Genomic DNA, 23,366 nt, shown 5'->3' on the forward strand with positions numbered 1-23,366 from the left:
TTTCTCTTCTAGCTGGGAGGGAGCACCACCCCAGTGGTCTAAAGGTGCAATCACTCTCATCCCCCCCCCCCCAAAGATGCTGTGTGAATACTGGCAGCATTTTTAATGTTAAGAGTATGTCTGTATGTCACCGAAATCGGGAATAAACCTCATAACATCAATGTAGCATTAAAAGGCAGGCATTCTTTATTCACGGTGCTGAATGCACGGGGGATCGCTCCACCTAATGTGCACACCTTAGACACCTTTCCCATCTGATTTATATAGACCAAAAATAAACATATTAATTTTATCCATACATATTCAGTATTATTCTCTTTAGTAATTGGCACAAACTTGCTCGCTTCACATGTAAATTATTGCACAGACTCAGTTGTCCTTTCCCATTGTTCCTTTTTGAGTAGGTGGCCTATGAGTCGGTGGTTATGATCTCCCCCTACTGGAATTACCTTTTACCTACTTCGTTCTTAATCTTGGCAGTCCTGGTCAGTTTTCTCGGTCCACTGCACGAAACCACATTTTGTCATCCTCTTCTGACAGAAACACATTGTCTATTGTTTAGTTTGGATTAATGATTACCTAGAGACTAAAATACAGATCAAAGAATATAATGATTTGTATATTCCATGTCCCCAGGCTTAATGTCCAGTTGGATAAGGCTGTACAAGGAGTATAGCAACATCCATAGTTGGTTAATTCCGTCACCCTGGTTACACATACTTGGCACCTTCCTCAAATGTCTTGGGGTTTCTCCCCTTCTGATACCGGGGAGGAGCTGAGGTGGGCGCTGTTGCATGCTGAGAAGAACTGCAAATAGGATTGGAAATTAATGTTTGTTTCTCTCCACCCCAAGAAGAAAATAGTTACTGTCTAGCCAATGCAAATAGCAGTTCCCCTTGGGAGAGGGGAGTCAGTGTTCAAGGAAACATTTCTCCTATAGTGCACTTGTCCCAGTTTTTATGCTGGTGCACTATTCCCAAGAACCCATTCCATTCTTCATCAAGTGGGTTTTTTCCAGTTAAATTTTCCATGTAGAATATGAAGTTATGTAATAAATACATGCCTTATTCCAAATGAAAATTCATCATTTTCATCTGATTTCATAGCTGCCTGTCCTGCCTGTTAAGAGGAGTTTTGGGGTTGGAAGTAGAAATGCACATTGAATGTATGTTGGGTGTTTTAGTTTTGAAGAAGTCTTTGCCTTTGAGGGTATATAAAGTCAGAGGTGATTCATTTGAAATAAACCAATGCTAACTTAAATGGTTTTCTTACTTGTATTTATCTACAGTCAGTAAATACCTCTTGATCTTGGGAAGATCACAGCAATAGTAAGCATCCAGTGGTTGAGAGTTGCTGAGGTCATTGCTCCTTCAGAATGACCAGTGGTGGTGGGGTTTTTTTGTGTGAGTGGTGGTCCGTGTCGTTGTGTGTCGCCCCCCCCAGCATTATGAGGATACTTTAAGTCAGTTGGATAATTGATAATGATAGGACTGTATTTTTGGTTGTAAACTTGGTTTGGTTGACTAAAATGTGAGATTTATGTCCTCTACTTCAAATTGTGCTAGTGTCTTAGTTTAAAATGCAAACAGGCAGGAGATGCCTTTTGAACGTGGAATGTGATCTCTGCAGCATGCATTTTGCTAGCCTGAACTTCTGATTACATTGACTATCTCCCTTTTAAAAAAACAAACATGCCTTAAGCAGTTACTAATAATAAACATACTTCAAACAAAAGCAAGCTGTCAGAGAACTGTTATATGGCTTTTTCCCTTTATTCTCTAGAAATGAATTAAAATTTTTTTTACTATGTTCTTTGTATTACTTTGTCTCTACTCCCTTCTCTGTGAATGAAGAATGCTTGAAGTCACCCAGAGTGAAGTAGTAGAAATAGATTTGTTAGTGATAGAGTAAGCAGTGGTCTTCTGTGCAGCTACACAGGACAGGGTGAAGTAAACTGGGGTGAGCTCCAAATACAGATGCTTGTTCTGTGAGCCTTGTGATCAGGTTCATGTGCTATGTGCTGTGGTGTATGACTGGAGAAGAGGCCACATGAATCAAATAGTGAGTTGAACTTGTTTGAATCTTACTACAATCCTGATTAGGCTGTTGGCAATTAAATGCTAAGTGTTTAATCTTGTGAGGTAGGTAGACTGAGGAATCCTATTTTTCTATTTCTAGAAAAATCTTTGAATAAACTCAATGACTGGCCTTGCTTTGCTATGAGTAAATTGCTTGGGATGTTTATAGCTGGCAGTAATAATTTCTCTTTTCTCTTATAGAAAATGCCATTTTCCAAATGGAGCTGGATGCTTAGTATGAGACTAGATTTTGCTTGCTCTGCCTTTTATTTTCCAGAACAGGACCTTTTAATTTACTCAGTAGTTTCAGTCTTTCTCTATTTAAAAATTTAGTTTTATAGGAAGTAAGTTTAAACACTTTGGAACACTACACTTGCTAGAGAAATAAAAAACCCTCAAAAATATTTATACTTGATAAAATACTGTAGTGTTAGAAAACGTAGTAAATGGTTTTCCTTCTATCAGAAAAGCATATTTTTCCATGTTTTAATGTTACATTATTTTTTATGTGTTAGTCCATATTCCCTGGATAAACTTACAGCATAGAGGTTAGTATGTAGCTGACCAAAACATAGTACATGAAATCTTTCTTTACTGTTCTAGCCCTTCAAGGAAAATAATTATGTTGCTTCTAAGCGATAAGCCAAGGCAATTTACAGACTACTGGAATGCTTGAAAACACTGACCTTTCAGGTCACTCTGAGCACTCCTATTATGCAGAGATTTGCTGTGGCACTGTTGTAGTGTGCTGGCCTGTCACATGCTGACTAACTTGCAGAAAGCTTTGATGCAGCTGTTTTAAAAATGCTTTTGCTGACTGATAGGCACTTAGGCTACTGACTGTGAACAAAGCTGGCTCTCATTCCATGCTTTTAGCCCACGTTTTCTCTAACAACTCTTCTCCACTGGTGACTGGACACACAGTTCTTATCTGGGCCCAGTTGTTGACTTGTCTCCATTTAAATTGTATTCATGTTAATTTTCACTTCAAAAATAGTGTGTGTGTGAGAGAGGTTTGGTTTGTGTGACTTATTCAGAGCTGCTGCAAACAAGCAGCCTTGAAATGTTGTGGTGGTGGCTTTAAAGAGTGGGTGGATTAGGGGGGAAAAAGTGTGACGGGGCAAAGCAGGGGAGGGAAGGGATTAACAAACAATGGTCCTCTATTGATGATCAATAGAGGAAAAGTAGTTTCCTGAAATGTAGCATATATCGTATAGAAGTTTGGGATCTAATGTCTTTTCTTGAATTGGTACGAAGAATAGGAAGAAACTCAAATTTTTTTTTAATTGGCATGTGATGCTTAATGGCTGTCATACGTGGTAAGTATAATGCCAGTACCACCTTCAGTATTAGAAGCAGGGCTAGACCATGAACAAAGATTGAACTGACTTGATTCTTTTTTTAAAAAAAATCTTTACTTTTATTTGATTTTTGTACTAGTTGTTAGATCAGGTAGTGCCAGACTTGCAAGGATCATAGGAAGAGGAAAAAGAAGCCCAAAAGCATAAAATCTTTAATTCTAGTAGCCTGACTGGGATGTTACAAGGATAAACTCTTTTTTGCTTTCCAAAGACACAGAGAATCCATATTCTCACTGAAAATAAGGTGCCAGATGTTTGCAGGAAATAGATGTCTAATCCAAGTAAACCTGTACAATAAGAAGCATAATAGCCCATTACCTATGAAGTGCAAAGTTTACCAATTCACAATTTAACCATTGGCTCCGGGAAGCGTATTCCTATTTGACATAATCTATTGGTTACTTGTACCTCTGATTCTAAGCTTGTTTGAGTTCAATGTGTTTGGATCAAAAACTAAGCATCTCTAATCTGTTCTGCTGAGAGGTAGAAACAAGGTAGTAGTATTTGATTGATACTCTGTACATGTATCATATTAAGTTTTATATAACGTTAAGACTGAGCTTCTGTTGTGCAGCAGCATGGCATCATTGTCTCCTTATTGGGGTGGTGGTGGGGTGGAGAGTGACTACAGGTATTCACTTGTGTTTACTGCATTTCCAGTAACTGCAAAATATGTGCAACCTGTGCCTAAAAGCCCTTGAAGCAGCAGTACATATTCAGGGATACACAGCTGGTGTACTTAAAATTGCTTTTGCTATTTGGCTAAATAGTATACAGTGACAGTGCGCTGAAATATAAATTTGAAGTTGTAAAGGAATGTAAAATATTTTTCCTGCTATAGCAATGCAGTGAAGAGAGCAGAATGAGTAATGAATTTACAGCAGGGAGCTAACTGAACAGTGTAATTCCATAGTGAGTATTTTTCTAATCTTCTGGGTAAAAAAAGTCTGTGCTCTTTGTAGTGATTGGTAGGGCAAGAAAGTTTGTTCTTTGTGTGTATTCAAATTAAATTTTTGTAGCTGCACCTTAACTTCCATAGATGAAAAATATTTTCCGTGTCTCAGTTCAACATTTGTTAATCTGGATCAACTTAAATGGCACAGTGAAGCAAAAAAGATGCATTACTACACCTGTTGATAACATTAGAGTATTTTTTAGAGGATTAAATTTAAAATGAATTACTTCTGAAGGTGAAGCTACAAGAATTAGTGGAAAAGACGCAACTAAACCAATACCTTGATACATGAAGTGCAAATTTAGATATTGTCACTGCACTTAATTTTCTCTTAAGTTATTAGAACTTGCATGACTATGAAAGTACAAATATTAAATCAGTCAAGCTTTGAAATCACTCTTTACAGTAAGTTTTCTTTTTCTGTTCATTTCTGGTTTTACTGAAGAAAGACTGTACTACAGTTATCTTTGGAAGTACTGTTTAATTTCTTACCTCTTCTTTCTAGATAACTTTCTACTTTGTTTTTTATCCTCACTTAGTCTTCAGGATTTTTCCAAAGAATACGCTGGATTAAACAGTTTGTCTGCAAACTGTGTCCTTCTGACAGTATTGTCCATTGAATGGACTCATGAAATGGATTTGTCTGGTGTATTGAAGCTAAACTCTTGAGGTTTCTTACTTATTTAGGAAAGATGTTCCTTTAAAAAAAAGAAGGCTAGCTGATTTTGCAGGTCTGTAGGTGATTCAGTTACTTCCTTCTTCCCCCACCATCCCGGCATCTGGTTCTTGTTGACATGTAACTTGATAGTTTTTTGGGGCAACGGTTGAATGAGCTGTAGCTGTAACCTAGGACAAACAGGTCATTGGCCAAAATTATACAGGCATTTCAGCTGTTAACCAAGGGCTTAACCAGTTTCTTTTCCAGCTGGTTGGATAAACAGCTAGAATGTCATTCATACTTTATCATTTAAAAAAATGTGCTGAGTAAATGAAAAAGACACCTGCCCATTAAGCATAGATGGGAAATACTTGCGAAGAGGTGGGTTTGATGGGTAGCATGTCTGAATAGTTATGTACAGACTTTTTATTTTTAGTCTTTGTTTTCAGAGTTCCTTTTCTGAAATACTCTACGTGCTTGTCATTATCTTCACTGTAGCTTGGCTAGCAATCAACTTTTTCTTCATGAGATGATGATTACCTAGGGAGAAAGAGCAGCTTCTCATAAGCATATAGTGTCTCTGCATATGTTAATTATTGCATAGTTGATTCTTAATTCAAAGATGAGTTGAAGCCATGACATCCACTATTACTTTATGGACATGTCTTTGTGTAGTGATTAGTTTGGGATTCTTCATGTGTCTCAACTGTGCAAAATGAGAACAATGTACTTGAACATAATGGTTCTTTTCAGGTGTTTATAAAAGGTATCAAACTGCTATGGAAAATAATTTCAGTCATGTGTCTCTGTATTAGGTACTTAAGTTGATAGTTTCATAGGCTGAGAATGAAGGTAGCTCTTTAGGCCTGTACAGATGGGGAGACCACTAGTAGTTTAACTGTAAATGCTGGCTAAAAATGCCGTGACATTGTTTTGCTATTCAATCTGCTAACAGAAAGCTTTCACTGTTACTTACAGTACTGATATGTCTAGATTTTCCTTGCCAGACATTCTTGAGGGGTGTCAAACTGTTCCCTGTATTTATTGGGTTTTATTTGTAGCTTTCTTCAACACCTTAGTAATTTTGGGGTTTTTCTGGTGAGTGCTTGTAGGGTGTGCAAACTTTCTTCTTCCTCTTCATTTTGAAAACAAGTCTATGAAGGTAACTGAAGCTTATTTAACTGTGCGCATTACTTTTGGTCATGCTGGATGCCTTTTTTTGGACTGATACAAATGGTTTATGCTAAATGTTCTTTTAACTTGTGCTGAAGTAGACTAATTTTTTTGGTGGTGGAGGGAATAGCCCCTTAAATGTGTTATGGAACAAATGCAAAGTGAGACCACTAAAAAGCAAAACTTCTTTTTAATTCAGTCAGCTGTACCATTCTATCAGACTTGTTTAGGCTGACTTCCAAGTGCAGACTTCAGATACTGCAATTGTGTGTGCTTTGACGCTTATCACTTGCTTACATGAGAAGCTCAGATTTCATCTTGGAAAAAGTGTGTTCCGAGCTCTAGTAGCAGTAGGAAAAAAAATCTTGAAAATGTGCTTGTATTGTATCCTAAAAATAAATAAAACATCAATAAATCTAAAATACATCTTTTGAAAAATATTTCCAAGTAATACTAATGTTGTGTTCAATTATACTGATGCAGTGATGTGTACTGTGTAGGTATGTGGGACTGTAGATTATTTGAAATGATGATATTAAGGAATGTTATATCTAATGCTTTGCAACAGCCTTCCCTCCAGTTGGGACGAAGAATTTAAACCGTGCAGAAACTTTGCACTTGTGTGAAGTGTTGTAGTGCCATTGGTCTCAATATTTAAGTATATTAAGTATATGCATCAGTAATCTGCACTATTGATATGATAATGCATGTGTTGTCTTTGATCTTTTGAAAGTAAATAGGGTTTGGGAGCACTGACTCCTACGCTGACAATGCACTGTCAAGGGAAAATGGCACCAGTATGTTTATTAGGTACGTGGAAGCTGCTAGCTGGTATGTGCTCATTGAACCGTAGTGTGTTCAGTTTATGATGTATTTGTCAGGACTGGGCAGCAACATGTTCTTAGTTTGCTGTGTAGTTGCAAGATGTAAAGCAGAGGTAGAATGCGAAAAGAGCTTCTAAGTACATTTTTCTGTATTGCCTTGTAACAAAGTTCTTAAAAAAAAAAAAAAAAGTTATGCAGCAATCCTAAAACTATGTTGATGATTTATCCAAGGCCCAGAAAAAAACAGGTGTTGTCACAAAAATGGCTTTCTGGGTCCTTGAGTTGCAGATGCTAGTAACACACCTGACATTTGTGCTGCTGGTGGTGAGGAACATCCAAAGGTAAGAGTGGTGCAAAAACAAAAAATGGAGTGAAGTTCTGCTCTTGAAAGAAATTAAGTTTAGCCACAAAATTAAATGACGTCGTAATTTGATGTGCAGCTTCCCTTTCAAGAGTCAAGGGGCTGGTTCAAGTAGGGTAAGGGTGGGGAAGCACTTCTGCTGTTGATTTATTTATTTAATTATTTTGTGGAACAGATTGGAGCTCATATGCAGCAATGGGAGCAAATATAAAGAGAGGGGGAAATGCAGATAGGTGGGATTTCTGTTATCTTTCTTCCTTGCTGCTTTTTGAACTTTGTCACTCAAGTGAATTTGTTCTTTTGTCAATTAAATCCTTATCTTTAGAATGTAAAGGTTAAAGAGACATGGTAACAGATGGGGAAAATCTTGAAGTTTTACACTAGTAATTGCCCTTGATTGGTAACCTTTTGTTATTTTCTTAGAACAGATTACATTCAGAATGTAGAAGTTCAGTGGAGCTGCTTTCTGTACCACGAGCAAGGAGTGCTGGAGTAATAAAGGGTTGATGTAAAGGTTGTGTAAACTTGAGTGAATTTTCAGTTTGCAAACTGGAGTGTCAGGTTATAGTTTTGACTCTTGCAGTTTTAAAGTTAAAGTACCTTTCAAAAAGGGAGAAGCTTGCCCTTACTTAAAGGCTTTGGCTTTGCAAAGTCTCTGTTTTGAAATATGGTTCCAGGTAGTTAGAAGATGCAGTTCTGGTAGAAGCACAATGTATATTTTAAAATAGCCCCAATCATCTCTGCCCACATAGTTTTTTTGCCTATTTGGGAATGTGCATTCCAGAGGGGTGATGAATGGACATGATGCAGTTGTGGTCAAGAATATAATCCTGTATCCTTGATATACTTGAAATTGTGGGAGAAGTTAGTGTCATGTGGTTAAAGCTGCTGGTGAAGCAGTTTGTTCCACTTAAATGAGTTTATTTTTAATTGCTGATGTAAATACAAAAGTTGCTTTGCGACCATTTTTAAGGTTAACCTTTGGCTTTCTGGGTGTGGCTTTTTTCCTTTGATGAAACTGTGCTTTTAGTTATACTTAGGCTTTTTAAAATCACTTTAAATGCCCAAAAGGGGAAGTAGAAGGTGAAGTTCAAACTGCAGAAGAAAGGCCTGTAAACTATTTGGTCTCAAAGTTTGTCAGTTCTGGTAATTCCTTACTTATAAAGCTTCCTAAATTTGCAAACTAAGTTTTACGTAAAAATGCAGTGTTAATTCACCTACAATGGTCAGAATAATTTTAAGTCTACCAAATGGCTCTTCCTGAGAAGAGGGTATTTTATTGGTTTTGGAGCGTGCTGTTTTGCTTTGTATGCATAAAGGCAACATGCTGCCAGGAAGTTCTGATCTGTTCAACAATTAATGCTCTTGACCATGTTAGTTAATTCCCTTGTACCTTCCCCTGCTTTGATGTGCAAACAGAAGCGAAAAAAATCCTAGCTGTATGTCTGTAGGGTGGGATGGGAAAGGCATGAGGGTTATATAAAGCTGAATACTTAAAGTTTAATTTGAAGCCTGTGTAAAGCCTCTTGTCCAGTAATTACTGTGTCATTTTGTTCTAGTGACTGTAGCTAATGCCTCCTCTCCCTGGCTTCAGAAGTGAAGGGAAGACGACTGGGTGTTGTCTCCTAACTCAGTGAGAAATGGCTAGGTTAGTTCTTCAGAATTAATGGGAATTCATAGTTATTTGGAGGGGATAGGGATGCAATCTACAAACGAGAAAATCCAAACAAAAAAAACCCAGAACATGCTGTTTTAAAAAAGGTTTGCATTTCTTAGCTTAAGTTTAATATATAGTGATTTGCATGCAACTTTTCTTAAGAGATCTGCAAATTGGCAAAGGTTGTGAACCACAGGAATAGTGAAAGGCAATGGAGGGATTGCAGCCAGTAGTAAATCAAAGAGGGTGATTGTAATCAGGGCAGCTGTTGGTGCTGGGCAGTATCTCAGGCCTGCTTTTATTGCTGCTTGTCCAGTCTTGGCTCCCCCATGGCATTGGTTTCATTGCTGCTTTTTAAGAACATGAGGAATTATGACGGGAGTAAAAGACATGTCTGGCTTGTTTTAGGTGGCAGGGGCATCTGTGTTGCTGCAGCATGCCTTTTTAAGGGAAGGGGGAAAAAAAGTGTGGATATGTCTTGATGGCTCTTCCTTGCTTGCTTATTCTTCTGGAGCTGCTGCTGTTTTTCTCTTGTGCTTGTTAGTGGCCATGGTTCCTGAAGAGAAGGAAGCAGATCGCTTAGGAAAAGGGAAAGGATAACAAATTGGATGGTAGAAATATATGCATGTGTTTTCCGTAAAACTTGTTTGTAAGTCTTACTTTGGTAACAGTAAATCTCCTTTGGCCTTCTGAAAAAAAAAATCCGTGTCTTTCAAATATCTAATAATATAGCCAGGATTAAGCTTAAAAGAAAAATCTACTCTATAACTGGCTGTGAATAAGCAATTTTTTGTTACCCACTAAAGCAGCAGCCAGGGTTATAAAAGTGATTGCATGTATGTTGTTTTATGGGTGATGTTTCTACATTCATAGTCAATGAATAACCCACCAGAAGAGACTTCTATTTTTATTTTCTTAGCTTCTCTTCTTGCTTGTTCCTTTTCTACCTCTAAAAAGCCATCACCAATGCCAGACTGATTCCTTGATTCAGTTCAGAGTAGCTTTGCAAATAAAGGAGATACTCTGCTCTGAGGAGGAGAATACCCTTAAGCTTAGGCTTTTGCTGCTCCTTAACCGTTTGTATTGTCAAGCAGCAGCCTGAAGATGCTGTTTTAAGGATTATACTCGTTCTGACAGGACAGTTTGCTTGAAGTCCTCTGGCTGCTATCCTTTGCCTCTGCAACACTGTTGGAATCCTGCTCATTTGGTTCACACAGTTACTGAAATGACCCAACCTTTTTCTGAGACCCCATTCACCCCTTTCCACCACTCGTTCGAAGCTGAGCTTTCACAACACTTAAATTTTTCTTAATAATAGTGGATAGTTTTAATCAATTTATATTAATAGACACTAACCAAAATGCTGCAAAGGACTGATGAAAATGAAGCAGTTAAGTGAGGTGTAGGAATATGGTCCTTGGGATGTGGCTGTTCATCTGTAGGTCTGTGGGCTACTGAATGCAATGTAATGGCTTGGTATAAAAAAGGAAAGGACTATGATCTCCTCTATTCTGCGCTATATTGTTCCAAATTTAAATGCTGGTAGTATTGACTAATATTTCTTAATGTGTTTTTTTTTTCATTCTACATCTTCAGCTCACAGTGTTACCTGGTTTTGAGTTCTGTCAGCGCTATATTATTCAGTTCTGTAACTGTATGTAAGGACAATTGTAGTATGCTAAAATTTTTTTTCTTCATCACTTTGTTAATAGTTGATCTGTTAGCCTTAGGAAGTTTTTCAGGAAGAAAATCCTGGAACAGACTCACACTGTGCATATTAATAAGGAGGCTGGGAGACAATTGTTGTGAAGTCAAGTGTCAAAGACTGCTTAAACAGGTGCCTCTTCCCCTTCTTAAAGGTACATGCTTTGGAAAACTGTGTAAATGAGTACTCCATTTCATGGTGAAGTAATACAAACCTAGGTATTGTTAATAGGATGGGGATAGTTCTCTTTGAGGAAAAATGATGTGTTTTCCATTTCCCATACTTGCCTGATGAGAAAGTTCAGGAATGTTTTCCTTACTGATAGCCAAATAAGCCTTTTGAACACATTAACATTAATCACTACTGTAGCCTTTGTTACCTTGTCCTCCCATCCAAATCTCGTGTCTGCCTCTGACTATCAGGGAAATGTAGCGCTGCTCTAATTTTCATTCCTTTTCTCCCATTGACTTGTACTTTTTTTTTCCCTTACTTTCAAAGCTTCGAAGCACAGCTCTTAAAACCCCAAAAGGTACCCAACAAAAACATGTTGTGTTCCCCATTATGCACTTTTGTTACCAAACTATTTGTTCCTATTAACTGACTCCTTACTCCAAAGTCGTCAACAACTTCCTAACTGAAGAAGTTACTCTTTTTGAGAGGTGCTTGAATGCTATGATGGCTGCTCTGATGGTAATTTTGTGGTGACTATATCTTGCACTTGCGTGGGTTTTGGCTGTGTATAAATTAAAAAGGTCAGGTATGTAAGCCTGATTAAGGCTTGTTATATAAAACTAATACAATAAGATTTTGTTTTCTCTGGTATATCTGCACTGATACTGTGCTCTTCTGCTCCTCCCCCAAGTGAAAAAAAAACAAAACAACTCCAGCTAATGTTCTTAATGGAATGATAAAACAGTAACACTAAGCTGTGTATAAGAGTAGAGATGGAGGCTGTGTCTGTAGTTGGATGATTGGATTTGGTTTCAGGAATATGCGGGAAACGTGACTTATAAAGAATCACAGAATAATTAAAGTTGGAAGGGACTCTAGAGATCATCTAGTCCAACTCTCTGCTCAAAGCAGTTATGACTAAATCTGGTTTATAGAATAATTGCAGAACAGTGAGGTCAGAGGGGAGCTCTGGAGATCATCTAGTCCTCCTCCAAAGCAGGGTCAGCTACAGCAGGTTGCCCAAGATCTTGTCCAGTTGAGTCTTGAATATCTCTGAGGTTGGTGATTCCACAGCCTCCCTGGGCAGCCTGCATCATGGTTTGACCACCCTGTGGTTGTTTTAAAACAAACCAACTAAGCAGGTGATATCTGATTGGAATTTCCCATTCCAAGTTGTCAGTTGCCGTGAATCTGTGGTCACAGCTGTGTATGCTTAAAGAACTTCACTTTTATACTTCAATATAGCTTATTTTACTTGGATGTGAGGCTGTAGTTTGAGCTGTTACGTTAACAGGGCTGGCTTACAAACTGCCACTGGAAACTGCTGTCAGTGGAGTTGAGATGAACTGATACAGGTAGAAATGACTGTGTACATAAGCATAACACTTGCACAAGCGTAATATGAGGGAGACAGGTATTTGTGAGGATGGACATTAGTAGGAGGGCAGTGTGTGTTGCTTAAGCAGTTACTTGTGCTAGAAGATGTGCTTTTCAAGTTGCATCCTGAGATGTAAAGAATTAAAATATCGTGCTGAGTTTCTTGAAGATCTTGGGTTTGAAATTATATGAAAAAAAATCATAACTGAGCTAAAGCTGATCTAAGACAAATACTTTCAATTACATATTAAAAACTATACTCTAATTTTGGAATCTCTGTGTTCTCTAATAATACTGACCTAGGTCAGTATGGTAGAGAACTGACTTAAAACAAGACCAAAAGCAAAGTGCAAGCTATTTGTACTTCCCTTTGGTAACATCGCTGCGGGGGGGGGGGGGGTGAGAAACACAGTTTACCACTGCTTTTTAGCCTTTCTGTTCTGCTGTGATTTTCGTTCTGTTTTGCTAGCATACTGGCCTGCAGTAGTGATCTGTGAAATGCTGCTTGCCAGTGCTTTGGAGTTTGGGGTCCTACATGATTTTACTGCCAGCTGGAAAGCAAAATGGAAAGAAGCAAAACAGACAAGGATCCCAAAATCTAAAGCACAGTTTTCACATGCCTAGTAAGCTTTGCTTAGCTGCTGGCTAATATTGTTACCCCAGGGTGTTTGAGTGGTATTCTTCATCTGAAGTAACTTGACCTAAGATCATTTGACATGTATCTGCATTGGATCTTACATTCTGGTTTTATTTTGCCTTCTTATTCCTAAGGTGTCAGCCTTCTGCCATTCAGGGATAATGGTATTCACTAGGAGTGTATCATAAACATTTCCATAAATACTCAGATTTAACTGGATCTATAATCCAGTAATTAATTATTTCACTAAAATGCAATACCCCCCAAAATTTCTGCATACTGTTCTTGTTTACGGCTTTTTTGGAAGGAGGGTCTACTGTTTTTTTGATTGAGCAGCAGCAAAAACAACAGAAGTTTTTTATGACCCTGGGAGATCAGAGAGCTGTCTGTGATGTGTGAGGACTTGAGAGGCCATTCTAGAGAAGTGAGTTATGCTAACAAAGAACTTGGGTATTACATGGGTTGAGTTAAATATTGAGCTGCTTATTTTTTTTTTTAAAGCTTGGAGAGAATAGTGCCCAGAAGTTGGCAAAAATGTTTTGCACAAAAATTCATCAGGAGAACTTGTAGAAGGGATGTTTTTAGATACATGCAATATCTATGTGTTCAAAGTATAGCAAGTCATCTTAGGTATTTTAGAGCAGGAAGCAGTGGAAATTGTATTTAGTACGGTAGCATCCCATGGAGTGGTGTGTGGTTGTGGAAGCATAGGAAGAATTGAGCAGAATGGTGAAAGAGCTTAGCTATTAAAAATTTACATATAAATTTAGTCTAGTCCTAGTTTTTCTTCTCAAGGTTGCTATTCATGATGTAAAGATGACTTCTGTTGTCCAGCAGTAGGTATGTACCGTTGTAGTAGACACTTCGTACTTCTAGATTGACCAAAGTAAAATTAAGTTCATCTTATAAATGTGCAGTGTTGAGAATTCTGTATGTTGTTTTTTTAACTTGGATTGCACACTGTCATTCGAAGACCAGCTTTAATAATGGTGTCTTTCTAAATACAGGTTTTTCTTGAGGTGGTCTGTTGAATACAGACCAGTGTTTGGGAGGAGTGGAACTCTTGACTAGAGCTTGGGACCTATGCAATGTATGAAATAGGGCAGTGCGCATCACCTTTTTTTTTTTTCCTACTTTTAGGTGTTTAGTTCATCTGCTTGAGAAAATAAGGTTAGTATTTCTGTTTCTGAAGTAGATGGTCGATGTCACTTCCATGGATGTACATTCAGATAGACGGTGAGACTAAAGGCTGGCGTCTCAGCTTTGGTGATGGAGAATATCTTTTTTTATACAGATCTCAAGAGAATGCTTTAGTGGGTGTTTTCTCTTCCACTTAGCACTGCTGTGTGAAAAACAAATAGCATCAGCTGTATGTTGTTGGCTCTGCAGCAGTCCCTGAGCTGTTCTGTCTGATGTCCCTTGAGTAATTTCTTAAAAATACATTCAGAGAAAGAGCTTTTCCTCCTTGCAAAGAGTGATGATCAAGTAAAAATCAAGGACATAGGCTTCTTGTGAAGTCTGGTATGGAGATACCACGGTTATGAGTGCAAACATCCAGCTTTAGCAGTGTGCAGTTGGCTGCCTTTATCATGCCTTGGAGTACCCTACTCTTCAGCTATGCTCACTCTACTAGCAGGCTTCCAGTATTTGAAATAGCTCAGATATCTCTAAGGTATGCTGTAGAGTAGATGTGGTGCGTTGTGTATGTTGTATAAAGACTATGTAAGATAAAGATCTCATTTCAGTTGATATAATCTCTCTGATAGGATTCTGTCCTCATTGCACTTATTGCAGGGGACAACTGTTAAAATGGATTTTTTTTCTTTAGTCAGCTGAATGCTCTTGTGATAAGCCAATTGGCGGGAATCTGTTGGAATTTAAGATGGTTTAAATTTAACTAGGCAAGGACAAAGGTGAGTGTCTGTAGGAAGTCTTCCTGTCAGTGTAGGAAACAGCGCACAGCTCTGAGTGCTGAAAGATGCTATGTGTAAGAGAAATGACCTCTTCATTCCCTGCTCTGAGATGGCGGAGGAAGATTAAGTTTTCTTTTCTGAACTTCCTCAGGAAGCTCTTTGTTTTGGATATTGACTTTGATTTTTTTTTTGTAAGTAAATGATATATATTACCCCCTAGATATCCAATAATCCTGCAGAAACTCTGGTAATAGTTGCAAATGCTAATTATTACAATAAGTGCTTTTAATACTTGTTTCCACAAGTGCAATCAAAATGTATTAATTCTGCATTTAACCTTTAAAACTTGGAAGTTCTGTAGCATCCTACTACTGAAGTGGACTTCCCTCAAAATAACTGAGAATTAATTTTAGAAGCCAAATAGAAGTGCAGCGAGATAGATAAGGCATATGAATGACTGGTATGTCCTTCTGAAGAGATTGACTCTAAATATAAATTTATTTCCTCCTTTTGATGCAGCCCCTTACCAGTACTTCTTTCTCTTCTCTTTTTTTTTTTTTTTTTTTTTTTTTGTCTTGAATAAGAAAACTATTTCTCAAGGCTGTTAGGATTTTATCAGGACAATTAGGAAAGTTTTTAGATGTCACCATTTTATTGGAAGTAAGCTGTACACAAAAGCTACAACATGAGGCTGCAAGCTTGGAGCAAAGATAGTGTTCTTCATATGGTTGAGTTTGTGATCTGGTCATTCAGTTTCTTGTAGTTTGCTGCAGTTGAAAGGATTAGAGCAGGGACTTGAATCTGTCACAGACAGTTTGCCTCTCTGTGTTTTGCAGAGAACAGAAACAATATGCTCTCTGAGGTAGCAGAAGTAGTTGCTTAATTTGTTTGTCTTCAGGACAGCTGTCAATGCTGTTCCACAAGTTTGTTAAGATACTGAAAGTACTTTATTGCTTCCCATGGTAGGTTACTCTTGTGTTGGCCAGAGGAAAATATTAAAATCTGCCTGTTCTAAGGTAGATACTTAAATATGTTTTTTCTCTGATAATGTAATAATCTCACTGTCCTTAGTGAGAAATGTGTAGAAATATATAACAGTAGGTATTTAAAACTTATTTATAGGAAATAAGGTGATTGAAGACTCCTTTGACCTTATGTGTCAAAACGTGTTCATAATTGAGTAAACAATTGCTTAAAATCTAACTTGTCATGCTTGACACACTTAACTTCGTAGGAAAAGCACTTCTGTTAATACAAGAAAGATAGTTTCTCTAGTACTTCCCCCTAGACTTGCAAAGAAAGATCGGGAAATCATTCTGGCTTTGATTTCAAGAACGTGTGGGAGCTTTGGCCTTAGTCCGAGCTGTTCCTCTAGGCGCAGATGCCTAAAGAAGTGCTGTCCCACAAGAAACTTTCACCTCAGGAACCTTGCATTATTTTAGGTTTAAAATGCTAATTTTTGTGGCTGTTGTTTGAACCTTTCCAAACGTGAACTTGAACTGTCTTCTCAAGCCCCTGGGTGGCTCCAGTGCCACTGCTGATCACAGCTTTTCAACTGCAGTAGAGGTAAACTGAGCAATGCTATTTGCAAACATAACAGCATTACTCACACTGGTAGACAGCAAGGATTTTATTTTCTCTGTGATGCTTGAAAGGAAAAAATCTTGATGCATTAAGTACAGAACTAATCCTTTGGGGAAATTCAGTCTTACGTATGTGTGGAGGTACCCAGATGCATGTGTAAAGGTAAAAGAGTTGTATGAGGGAAAAGTGTATTTTTAAAAAAAAGAAAAATGAAAACCCCAGCCTTTCAGAAGCAGGAAAGAAATATGTTGAGAAGGGGAAACAAAAATACTTGTTTGAAGGACCCTTGTAGCCCACAAAGCAAGCTTTCTGGAAAGATGTTACCTTTATGTTTATATCTCAGGGCAATTTCAAAGGTGAAAAAGTTGAACAAGATTTGATACTTCCAAGATTCTGAGCAAATAAGTTGCATTACTTCCATATTGATGAACTGCAACTTCATGTATGACTTTAACCTTTAAATAATAATTTAAAACCCCACCAACCCACAGACATATCCACTTGCTATATGGAGCTGGCTGACATCGCTTGAGAGAGCTGGCTGACATCACTGCAAGGTCACTCTCCATAATCTTCGAGAAGTCATGGAGAACAGGGGATGTCCCAGAGGACTGGAGGAAGGCAAATGTTACCCCTATCTACAAGAAAGGCTCAAGGGAGGATCCGGGTAACGATAGGCCCATCAGCCTTACTTCAATCCCTGGGAAAGTTATGGAATGAATCCTCCTGGGGGCCATCACAAGTGAGTTGAAGCACGTGATTGGGAAAAGCCAACATGGCTTCACTAAGGGCAGATCGTGCTTGACAAACCCAGTGGCCTTCTATGACAAAGTGACTTGCCTGGTTAACATGGGGCAGGCAGCAGACATTGTCTACCTGGACTTCTCCAAGGCCTCTGATACGGTCCCCCACAGCCTCCTTCTGGAGAAATTAATGTGTTATGGCCTAGACAAGTGGTCTGTGCAGTGGGTGGGGAACTGGCTGACAGGCTGCACACAAAGGGTGGTGATAAATAGCTCTTTTTCAAAGTGGCAACCTGTCACTAGTGGAGTCCCTCAGGGATCGATATTGGGCCCAATGTTATTCAATATCTTTATAAGTGATCTGGATACCGGCATCAAGTGTAGCCTGATGACACGAAGTTGAGTGGGGAAGCAGACACTCCAGAAGGGGGAGCTGCTTTGCAGGGAGATCTGGATAGGCTGGAAGAGTGGGCCATCAAGAACCTTATGAAGTTCAACAAGTAGAAGTGTAAGGTCATGCACCTGGGAAAACATAATCTGGGAGTGCAGCACAGACTGGGATCCACCTGGCTGGAGAGCAGCTCTGAGGAAAGGGACCTGGGGGTCCTGGTGGACAGGAAGCTCAACATGAGCGAAGAATGTGTTGCTGCAGCCAAGAAGGCCGACAGGATGCTGGGTTGCAATAAAAAGGGCATCGCCAGCAGAGAGAAAGAAGTCATCATCCCACTCTACTCAGCGCTTGTCAGGCCACACCTGGAGTACTGTGTACATTTCTGGTCCCCGCTATACAAAAAGGATGTGGACAGGCTGGAAGGGGTCCAGAGATGGCCATGAAGATGGTCAAAGGACTGGGCAGCCTGCCATATGAGGATAGGCTGGGAGAACTGGGTTTGTTCAGCCTTGAGAAAAGGAGGCTTAGAGGGGATCTCATCCCCATATGCCAGTACTTAAGGGGTACCTACAAAGAAGATGGAGACTCCCTTTTTGCAAGCAGGAGTCACATGGAGAGGAGAAGGGGGAATGGGCACAAGTTGCTCTTGGAGAGATTCCAATTGGACACGAGAGGGGAATTTTTTCACAGTGAGAACAGTCAACCATTGGAATAATCTCCCCAGGGTTGACTCGGCCACGTTGGACACCTTGAAGAGTCGTCTGGAGAGGGTGCTGGGCCATCTAGACTGTACTTTTCCTAGAAAGGTTGGACTAGATGATCCCTGAGGTCCTTTCCAACCTGTGATTCTGTGGTTCTGTGATATAATCATCTTTATAAGGGTGTTTAAGATGAGCTTAAGGAAACTCTTCAATTTAATAAAGCATAAGCATAAAATCTTTTTTCAAACACTGAAGTCATGATACCATCATTATCTTTCTGTTCTTAATATATGTAGAGAACAACAGGTAATATAGACATAGTATCTGGAATTCACAAAGTTTGAATGCTGTCGGTTGTCCACTTGTGTTTTGAAGATACTTAATGGTCTCTGTCAAGTTACTTTAACCCTAGACTGTAGCATCTTAGTATTCTCATATATTCCTAGTTTCTGGGGTGTTAGGCTGTATGTATTTTTCAGTTCTTGCTGAGTCACCTTGATTTCACCTAAATCAGTGGTGGGTAGCATTATTTGGGGTACCAAGCTTGGCACCAGCAGTCAGCAGGTCTGGCACCATCATGGCAGACCTACACTGTCTGCCCCCACCCCTTAATTACAAGCAGTGTTTGCCAGTTCAGGGGTCTTGGGGAATTAGGTCCTTACAAGATTCCTGAAATTCAAATGTTGCATGAGAAATAGAGCACTTTGTGAATATGGTCCAAGAGCAGCATCACAACAGGGACCTCAGCTGATGGTAGTATAAGCTAGTTCTTCTGCCTGAGTTGTCAGTGCTTAGTAGAGTGAATACCTTCACAGGTCTTCATCAAACTTCTCCATCTTCTGTGAGTGCAATTTTTTACAGATGAGAAACTAACTCACATAAGCGGTATGTCAAGTCAGCAACTCACCCCAGGCTGCCTTTGAACTGTTTTCACTGTTCTTGATTGGACTGTTTGGGCATGCAGAAAGAATGAAAATAACATATTACTTGGTTTGCTGTCTTAACTAATGTGTATTTGATGTTTTCAAGTCTTGTGAATTTGAAATGAATGTATTAGTGAAATCTAGGGGAGGTGGTTACAATAGATCAGTAGATGAGATAATGTGAGCAAGAAAATGGAGCTTCTACAGAAAGGAAGAAGGCATTAAAAAAGGCAGCCCCAGTCAGTAGATTGAGTAGTGGGCGCCCTGTCTGGTTTTAGAAAGGCTGGAGAGTTTGTGGGTGGGATTTTGGCGGTTTGTCTTGGGTTTTTGTGAGGTAGTAAGTCTTCTCACAGTTTTCAGAAGCATGTTACATAAGTAATTTCCATTTTTCTTACTCATTGCTTAGCTGTTTCTGTTACCTTATCCTGCTCCAACTCTGGGATGCCAGTTCAGCCAGATCTAATGGGAGCTGGTTAAATGGGTTTTGTCAGTCTTTACCGTATCCAGAACCAGTCGGTGTGTTTGCACCATGCCCTATGTACTGAGCTCCAACAGTGAGGCACAAGAACTTGGAGACATTGAAATCTGGTGCCTCATTAGCCAAGTAGCTCAAACTGTGCTGTGCGAGCCCCTGACTGCCGATGGAGTGGTGGTACCTGCGTGGCGTTGCTAAAGCAAATGCAATAAATGAGCCAGTCAGCTTAACTTCTTATTAATAATTGCAGATCCAAATGAGGCAACCTTTTTAAATCAAAATGTGAATTGCAACTTTTGCAGTCCTTTATTGAATTCCTGTTGTACCTTTTTCTGAACTGGATCTAATTAAAGCTTTTTCTTTTAGAAGTTTACTTGCAGAGGTAATTCTTCACTTGTTGATGAGACATTTAGCCTGAAAACCTCTTGCCAAAGCTGAGACAGAATGAGAGCATCAGGAACAGGGAAGAAAACCAGTATTTATTAATGGTTTAGCAAGTAAAACATTTTGTTTTGTTTCAAAGTTGGATTTGTGTAAATCGTTACTGTTTTCATATATATATTTGGTCAACTTTTAAAAAGCTGGAGAGAAATAATCTAATTCTGGGTTAGAGTTGAATCAATTTGTAATGCAAAGGAGTAGCATTTGATACTGAATGGAGCTGGGGGCGGAAGCTGTTTGAATGAAATATATCCCAATTAAATTGCACCAACACTTTCAGGAGAAGTGAACCCTTAAAGAGAAATGAGCAGTTATGTAGCGCATACTAACTGAAATTAGAGCACAAAATGTGGAGGAAAACCCACAGCTTTTTGGGATGCTATGTGAACAACTCACTTTTTAAACCTAGATGCAAATTCTCATGTTATGGCATTGGATAGAGTTTTCATGGGTATTCATTTTCAGGGTTATTGAAACACTCCTGCTGCTGTTCTCTCTTTTAATACAGGACTGGATTAAAAGTTAAGAGTACTTTTTGTTGCAGTGGCTGAGTTACTGTAACTGAAACAAATTGAGAGTGAGGCAGATTTTAAAAAACCTAAACTCCCATATTTTAGAGATGTTCATGTTCTGATTCTGTTCTTTAGTTAGTGGATTGCTTATGGGGCGGTGTGGAGCAAAGCTGGGCGCTACCTTTGGAAAGGTAGAAAATGGTGCAGCAGGATAGTGGGAGACTTCATACTGTTCGCTGTGTGCTTCCTGCTGCCTTTCTGCCTGTTTTCAAGCCTTTGGCTCTGCTAGTTTTTCCTCCCTCATGCAATCTTCCCCGTGCTGAAAGTTTGCTTGTTGGTGGCACATTAAGTAGTACAAGTGTCTGCTCTTTTAAGCAGAAATGCAGGTATGTAAATATTGTCATGATGTTACTGTTTAATCTAGTTCCCTTAGAGAGGACCTTGTTTATCTCTGCAGTGCTGGTGTTCACCAAAGAAATTAGCCTACGCTGAGCTGTGGAGTGTGTTAAGTGTGACCTATATGCATAATACAGTAGCACAGGTACTGTAATCTATAGCTGGGCATTCATGAATTAGTAGTAATCTGCATACAGTTAGAACAAGCAAAAGGAGAATGAAAAGTATGAAGTATGTAAGTTAGAATATAAATACAGCTGATGGCTGTGGAAAACTGAAAGTGGCCCTTGGACCAGCTTCCTCTACTGTACGCTTGAGCAACCAAGAGAGCCCACATCACAAATGCTTCTTGTAGTCCTTCCTATTAAACTTCTTTATATATTTCAGAACTTCTCTGAAATCTATCTTCCCTCTGCCCCCTTTCCTAGGAAGTTCAGATGTGACATGCAAAGAAAGGAAATGTGTAACAAGTGAGCCAGCCCTACTGCTCTGTAGCTATTCAATATTAATATTAATGTTACTTTTGAGCATAAGTTTCTATTTGTGGTATTATATAGTTGTTTAGAACAGCTATTGATAGTGAAGCCTAATCTTGGGGGTTTTTTTCTCCTTAGAGCACAACAATGGAAGAAACAGCTATATGGGAACAACACACAGTGACTCTTCACAGGGTAAGTACATACAATTGGTGATGTGTGCCTAACACAGGATACTGGTAGCTTTTGAAAGCGATAGGAAAAAGCCAGATGTCAGGAAGTAAAAGGAAACTGTCATATTCCTTTGTTTAAATTTAGAAGTGTTGTAAAAGCTCCATTTGATAGTAGCTCTGTTTGTTTGTTGGGTTTCAGAGATAAGCCTGCCTACAAATAACTGTGCCAGAAACAAAGCCTTAGATTACTTCTGTGCGTAACTGAAAGTAGTTACAGCACAACCGTTAATGAACACCTAGATTTCTAACTGTACTTAAATGTTTTAAACCTTTATTTGTAGGGCCATAAAACAGTGTAGTTAAGCATAAATAAATGTGTTCAAAACTGCCTTATTTGCTTGCTACTTTCTTAAATTAGTGGCTGTAAATAGTGATTTTTGGGTGGTCAGAATGTGCACCTTACACAAACGAATGTGTACTAGGAACCTGAATAGACGGTTTTTACATTTAGACTGACTCTTCTCTTATTTGAGTTACTCTTATATTGATTTCTGATATAGCTATTGTGAAGCTGTACAGAGAGGCGGTAAGGAATGAGTTCCTTAGGGAAAGTCAGAACAAGGTGGGATGCCATTTCTGGCAGCAGCTTAGTATTAAAGTGACCATGGAATCCTGGCCCAAATAGCTATATTCATTCCAACAAAAGGGTGATGTACAAGAGTTTTCTCAAGGGAGCAAGTTATATAATTTGCCTTCAGCATAGAATCAAGGCATTTTAGAATTGTAGCATTGATTGGATGAATGGACCTTTGTGACTAAAAATGTTTACGAATAGATCAGCTGGTCAGATATGTTAATTCTCTGCACAAATCTATTAGCTGTTGATTGTATTGAGTTTCATGTTGTTGATTCAAAAGAACTACTTTAGTACCTGCCCTCTTAAGAAGAGAGCAGTTATGTTCAGTTTGACCAAAAGGCTAACAAAGTACACTGTCTCTAACTGCAGCCGCATGTTGAAAGAAAAGAGTAAGTAAACTCAAAAAATGTGTAGTGATACTTTAGGCTACTCTTCAGTTCCAAAACTTCCAACAGTTTTTATGTCAACAAGTTCTTGAGAGAGAAGTATTATTCCTGTACGTAATTGTCCTTTATGTTTTCTACTTGAAGCTGTCCAGTCATCCCTGGAACCTGTGTAAACGTAAAATTTTTTTTTACTCATTACTGATTAAATTAATACTGTCTTATATTCAAAAACAAACAAAAAATGCTATAGCAATGAAGTTTGGCTGGTAGACTTGGTGATAGCTTAGTTTCTCTTGAAGATAATAATTTTCTGGTTAATTGGAGCAGTAACTTCAGTGAAACCTGAAAATGACAAGTTCAGTTAGTGCGCAAAGGAATAATGAAATGCTGCAATATGACACTACCTTGAACAAATTTTGAAATAATAGGTAGGAAGTAGAAATCATGGCTATGCTTGCAGCGTAGTCAGAAGTCCTTGTATAGTATGGAAGTGAAAGTGTGATTTGATTATGATATTTTATGTGCCAAACTTCTGCTGACTGTACTGGTTTAGATGAGTAAGTATCTCTCCTTCAGATGTTGAAGGCTGATGGCAGGTACCGTTACTAACTTGATAGCATTAATTTAACCAATTAAAAACAAGCAAACAATGTTTTCC

General features: G+C 38.7%; 1 protein-coding gene across 9 annotated transcripts in view; it reads left to right on the plus strand.

Annotated features, from left to right (window-relative positions):
• The window catches only part of TJP1 (tight junction protein 1), a 160,177-nt gene that overhangs the window by 94,713 nt on the left and 42,098 nt on the right, over positions 1–23,366 (plus strand). For 8 of the 9 annotated variants that reach the window (XM_064456573.1, XM_064456570.1, XM_064456571.1 and 5 more), the window contains one exon: positions 21,651–21,707. In XM_064456573.1, coding sequence (XP_064312643.1) covers positions 21,651–21,707 — 57 coding nt within the window. Of the gene's footprint in view, positions 1–21,145; positions 21,182–21,650; positions 21,708–23,366 lie in introns of those variants that run through there. The other variant, XM_064456577.1, reaches the window with a different exon arrangement.

This window comes from Phalacrocorax carbo, chromosome 7, assembly GCF_963921805.1.
Source record: "Phalacrocorax carbo chromosome 7, bPhaCar2.1, whole genome shotgun sequence".
In the NCBI taxonomy this organism is placed as follows: domain Eukaryota; kingdom Metazoa; phylum Chordata; class Aves; order Suliformes; family Phalacrocoracidae; genus Phalacrocorax; species Phalacrocorax carbo.